Source organism: Aristolochia californica, unplaced genomic scaffold, assembly GCF_029961685.1.
Source record: "Aristolochia californica isolate CCGP_79_NKW_82.1479 unplaced genomic scaffold, dmAriCali1.0.hap1 SCAF_11, whole genome shotgun sequence".
NCBI lineage: Eukaryota > Viridiplantae > Streptophyta > Magnoliopsida > Piperales > Aristolochiaceae > Aristolochia > Aristolochia californica.
This window is the reverse complement of record NW_027181782.1, coordinates 3,174,726-3,180,191: the sequence shown is the minus strand read 5'-3', so window position 1 is coordinate 3,180,191 and position 5,466 is coordinate 3,174,726. Positions and strand designations below refer to the sequence as shown.

At 31.3% G+C, this 5,466-nt stretch overlaps 1 protein-coding gene across 1 annotated transcript; it reads left to right on the top strand.

Moving 5' to 3' along the window:
* Window positions 1–3,059: 3,059 nt before the first annotated feature.
* Window positions 3,060–4,936, top strand: LOC137944347 (1-aminocyclopropane-1-carboxylate oxidase homolog 1-like). Its single transcript, XM_068790005.1, has 3 exons — window positions 3,060–3,677; window positions 4,035–4,359; window positions 4,550–4,936. The coding sequence occupies exons 1-3, from the start codon at window positions 3,142–3,144 to the stop codon at window positions 4,799–4,801; spliced, it is 1,113 nt and encodes a 370-aa protein (XP_068646106.1). The 5' UTR covers window positions 3,060–3,141; the 3' UTR covers window positions 4,802–4,936.
* Window positions 4,937–5,466: the final 530 nt, after the last annotated feature.

Genomic DNA, 5,466 nt, shown 5'->3' with positions numbered 1-5,466 from the left:
TGGATTTCTATGCCATTGAATTTTGTATTTGATTTCAGTAATTTAGCATATTATTCAATAATGATGATTTTGAATGTAAAGGCTCTAGGCCCTAAACCCTATGTCGTATGCTCTATGCCCTAAACCCTTATGAAATTGCAATTTACTATATTGAGATATGATTTGTAGGATTTTCAATTGCTAATTGTTGTTAAATAAATTTTAATTGACATGGAATGATCATGCCGTGTGGTAAGGAAATTCGGGTGTTATAAATATCTACCACATGGTTTTTTTTTTTTTTTTTTCTTATGTTTGCCCTAGTTGCTAGGATGGTACAAAGTCTGATTAAGAGTAGACTAAGTAACCAAGGGTGGGTTGATTCCGTTTAAGAGTAGGTTGGGTAATGGAGGGTGGGTTGAGTCCAATTCAAACTAGGCTGAGTTGCCTGCACATGCATCCATTAGCCAACGAAACCTGACCCCCATTTTTTACGAGGTACAATTTGTAGTGACTGTGAAGTCATATGGGGCTCTACCAGGGGTGTTTAGTGAATTTGGACTTAGGAGTATTTTTGTATTGTTAGGGCTAGTCATCTGCTATTAAATTATTTTGTTTAATTTTTAAGTGTTATAGAATGTTGTTGAATAATTTTGAAATGCTATGAAATGATTTTGCCATGTAGTGAGGAGATTCGGTTGTTATAAATATTCACTAATTTTTTTTTGTCTATGTTTTGTTGTGTTTCGATGTCTCGCTAGTTACTAGGATGGGTAGAGAGTTTGATTAAGAGTAGGTTGAGTAATGTTTCCAAACATAGGTGATTGTTTGTTGAACACCATGATTGTTTTGTATTGTAGTATGTTTTTTTTTTTTTAGTTTATGCTTATTAGTATTATATAATCATAGGTTAAACTTTATGCAATTTATGTTTCATGTCAGTTGTTGATTTCCACTGCAAACTTTAAAAAGAACTCATTTGAGTGCAGAGGTTGCAAGAATAAAACAGACATTGTACACGTTTGAATGATTTTTGGAGTTGTTTATTTTTCTTTTTATATATTTCATGCTCGGGAATGATTAGTAACTTTTATTGTGATGTTGATGTTAAGAGACTTTAGTGTAGGCGAATTCTTAATTATTCTTTTTGTTGCTGCTTTGGGAAGTTCCTCTTAGTTTTTTTTTTTTATGATTTTGTCGGTAATTTTGGGAACTTCCGAGGTTTCATGTTGCAGACGGTTGGGAATTGGAATCTGGAGGTGTGCTTTTGAGGCTCTATGGAAAATGATAACAGAGAGAATTTTCATTTATGGTTTCTAAATTATCTTTGGGATAAAGCGCTTTGTGCTTTTGTATTACTAAAATTTGAAACAATCATGAAAGTATTTTTAATCAAGGTGAAATTTAGGAAATGCCGCACCAAAGTTTATTTAAATTTTCAGTGTTTCTGATGTGATTCAATATGTTTCACATATGGCAGTATACACATCTGCAAAAATGTGGATTTAAAGAAATGGACGAAATGAGTCTTATGATTTCTCCCTGTGCTCTTATTATATTCTATTATATATTTTAAAGTGACAAGAAGGTTTTTTTTTATGGTTGGTTGATAGGACTAATCAAATTAAAGGTTTTAATTAAATTAAATTGAATTATTTTACTAATTAATATATAAAATTAAATTTTATTATAATAATTAGAAGGTAATAAAACATGTATCGATAAATAAGATTTTTAAAAATAAAATTGAGTTTTTAAAATATTTTAAGGTTTGAAAATATATTAAATCGATAATGAAAGGTATGAAATTGGTTAGAAGATAATTTTTATTGGTTAATATAATTTATAATTTATTAAAAAAAGAAGATTATAAAACACATTCCAAAAAATAAGATTTTAAAAAACTTAAATTATTTTTTTCTACTATTCTTAAAATTTTAAAATATCCTTTTTCAATAAATATTGATATGTTTTTTTGTTAGTTAATATATAAACCTTATATTTTATTAAAATAAATAGAAGGTAATAAAAATGTATCGACAAATAAGATTTGAAAAAACTAAAATAACTTTTTAAAAAAAATTAAAATTTGAAAATATTTTTAATCGATAATCATATTTGAAGATATTTTTTAATAATTAATATTTATATTTTCTATTTTATTTTAATAAATTAAAGATAAAGAAATATGTTCCGACCAAAAAATTTGAAAATGAAAAAAATATGAATTATTTTTTAAATTATAAAATATCTTAAATCAATAATAAAAGGTGTTAAATAGGTAAAAGTAAATTTTTTAATTAATTAATATACTTATTCTATATTTTATTATTATAAATATAAGGTAATAAAAAGTGTACCCATAAAATTTATTTTTAAAATCGAAAATAATTTTTTTAAAATATTTTTAATTAATAAATATTTTAAATCGATAATAAAAGGTATTAAATAGGTAAGAGTAAATTTTTTAATTAATTAATATTCTTATTTATATTTTAATATTGTAATATAAGGTAATAAAAATTGTATCGATAAATTTTATTTTTAAACTCAAAAATAATTTAAATAATTTTTTAGTAATAAATATTTAAATCGATAATAAAAGGTGTTAAATTGGTAAGAGTAAGATTTTTTAATTAAATAATGAACTTATTTTATAATTTATTATTTTAAATATAATGTAATAAAAAAATTACTGATGAATTTGATTTTCAAATATTTTTTAATTACTTTTTCAATTTATAAATATTTTAAATCTATAACAAAAGGTGTTAAATAGGTAAGGGTAATATTTTTTAATCAGTTAATATTATTTTTTTATAATATATTATTTTAAACACAAGGTAATAAAAAATGTACTAATAAATTTGATTTTTAAACTCTAAAATAATTCTTTCATATACTTTTTCAATTAATATATATTTTAAATCCATAATAAAAGGTGTTAAATTGGTAAGATGAAGATTTTTTAATTAATAAATATACTTATATTATATTTTATTATTGTAAATATAAGCTAATAAAACTTAATACTTATAAATTTGCAACTGGAATGTCCCTTACCTCGACAGACCGACAAATCCAGAAGATCACAGCCTGAAAATTCCAAGGCTCCTCCATCCAAACCCTATTCTCACTTGTCAGTTACACAGATCTACAAACATGGCAGTCGCTGGAGCAGCCGAAATACCATCCGAGATTCCCCCCAGTTACGACCGACTGAGGGAGATGAAGTCCTTCGACGAAACAAAGCTTGGCGTAAAAGGCTTAGTAGATGCTGGGGTGACCAATATCCCTAGATTTTTCATTCTGCCTTCGGAAGATTTGAGAAACAATCACGCACCAAGTCCAGTCCAAAAAGGAATACCAATCGTAGACCTGGACAGGGTCGGACAAGAGGACCGGCGGAAGGAGATTGTGAAGGAAATCCGAGGGGTTTTGGAGACATGGGGGTTCTTCCAGGTGATCAATCATGGTATTCCGCAGAGGGTTCTGGATGAGATGATCCAAAGAGTGAAAAGGTTCAACGAAGAATCCGAGGAGAAGGTGGCGTTCTACTCGAGAGACCCGGACAAAAGGGTTAAGTTCGTCAGCAATTTTGATCTATATCAATCGAAAGCTGCGAATTGGAGAGATACCCTCTCGTGCCTCATGGCTCCGAATTTTGAAGATCCTGAAGAATTGCCAGAAATCTGCAGGTATTCTTCTCCACCTTTGAATTGTTATCCATGGTGGATTTCCAGACGAGCATGTACGGGCAGTTAAGTTAAAACTAAATTAAAAAATAAATAAACTTCGCGAATCGTTTTGAAAGCAAAATTTCCCATCCAGAAATCAATCTTGACTGGTGAATATCAATTTCGACAGCGACATATGCAGGCCCCACCAAAACCAGATAAGATTTTGCTTCCAATCCTCTTTCTCATCTTTTCTTTTCATTGCGCCACTTACTGGACTACGAGTTTTAGATTTTTTTTCTTTTTTCGTGGAGAGACATTTTCAGACCCTGTTTTAGCATACCAGAACTCAACCAATGACGCTTGTTCAATATACAGAGACATATTAATGGAGTACTCGGAGTATATGAAGAGAGTTGGTGATACTATCTTTGCTTTACTGTCGGAAGTTCTCGGCCTAGGACCTAAATACTTTGACGACATGGGCTGCATGGATGGGCATGTTCTTCTCTCTCATTACTATCCGGCGTGCCCAGAGCCAGAAATCACGATCGGCACCAGCAAGCACTCGGACTCCGGCTTCCTCACTCTTCTCCTCCAAGACGAAATAGGTGGGCTACAGGTCCTTCATCAAGATCGTGAGTGGGTTGATGTGCCTCCGGTTCGTGGAGCTCTGGTAGTGAATATTGCTGATCTTCTGCAGGTATTAGCTAGAGCCAGTTAAGCTCTTGTGAGGTTAACCTAGAAGCACTGTGTTTGAAATCTTACGATTTCCCTCTTCATAGCCAATGAAAAGATTATGAGTCCTCCATAGAGGATCAGTTCAGATTGATTTGCCTAGGTTATACTTGGTTTTCTATAACGTACAATAATGTTCATTTGTTTTTATGCAGCTTGTTACAAATGACAAGTTCAAGAGTGTGGTGCACAGAGTAAAGGCTCAGAAAGTTGGGCCTAGGATATCTATTGCTTGCTTCTTCACTACACACACGTACCCTTCAAATAAACTATTTGGTCCCATCAAGGAGTTGCTATCTGAAGAGAATCCTCCAAAATATAGAGAAGTGACAACAAGGGATTACTTGATGCACTACTATGCACTTGGACTCGGTGGGGAGCCTGCATTAAACCATTTCAGGCTTTGAAGTCTCAATACTCTTATTAGTATGGTAGTTTTCAAATCATACATTTTGTTGTATTTATTTACATGATGTATATGTCATGTTGTATCAGCCTATCTTTGTCTAAAGTTTGTTTTAAAAAGTTAAGAATGTCAAGTTTTGATCACCACAGGTTAATACCATTTTGCTTTTCATTCCTTAACAACAGATTGGTTGATGGTTATTTTTTATGGGTTAGTGGGTTTGGTGGGTTTGTGGAAGATAAGTGTGTCTCATGTTTGAAGCCTAAAGGACTAGATTGGAGATGAGTTTTGCGATTTTTTAAGATTGGTTGGTGGTTATTTTTTATGGGTTAGTGGGTTTTTGGAAGATAAGATTGGAGATGAGTTTTGCGATTTTTGAAGTAAGTCAGATTTCAGATTTTTAACAAATGATTCATCGGTTAGCTTAGCATAGATGGATCATCCAAAGAGGGGTTTACCCTGATCAAATCCCCAATCTTTCACCCAAACACTATTAGTGATACAAAGTTGAGGAAACAACATGTTGAGTTGGATGTTGGAAGGTGTTTGCATGGGTTTGGGGCTAGAGAATGAAAGTGTTCATGCCAAGATGTCATCTAGTGTTGACATACCCACGCTTATCACTGCCTATGCACAAATTTTACGAATTGAGACTATAGTAACCAA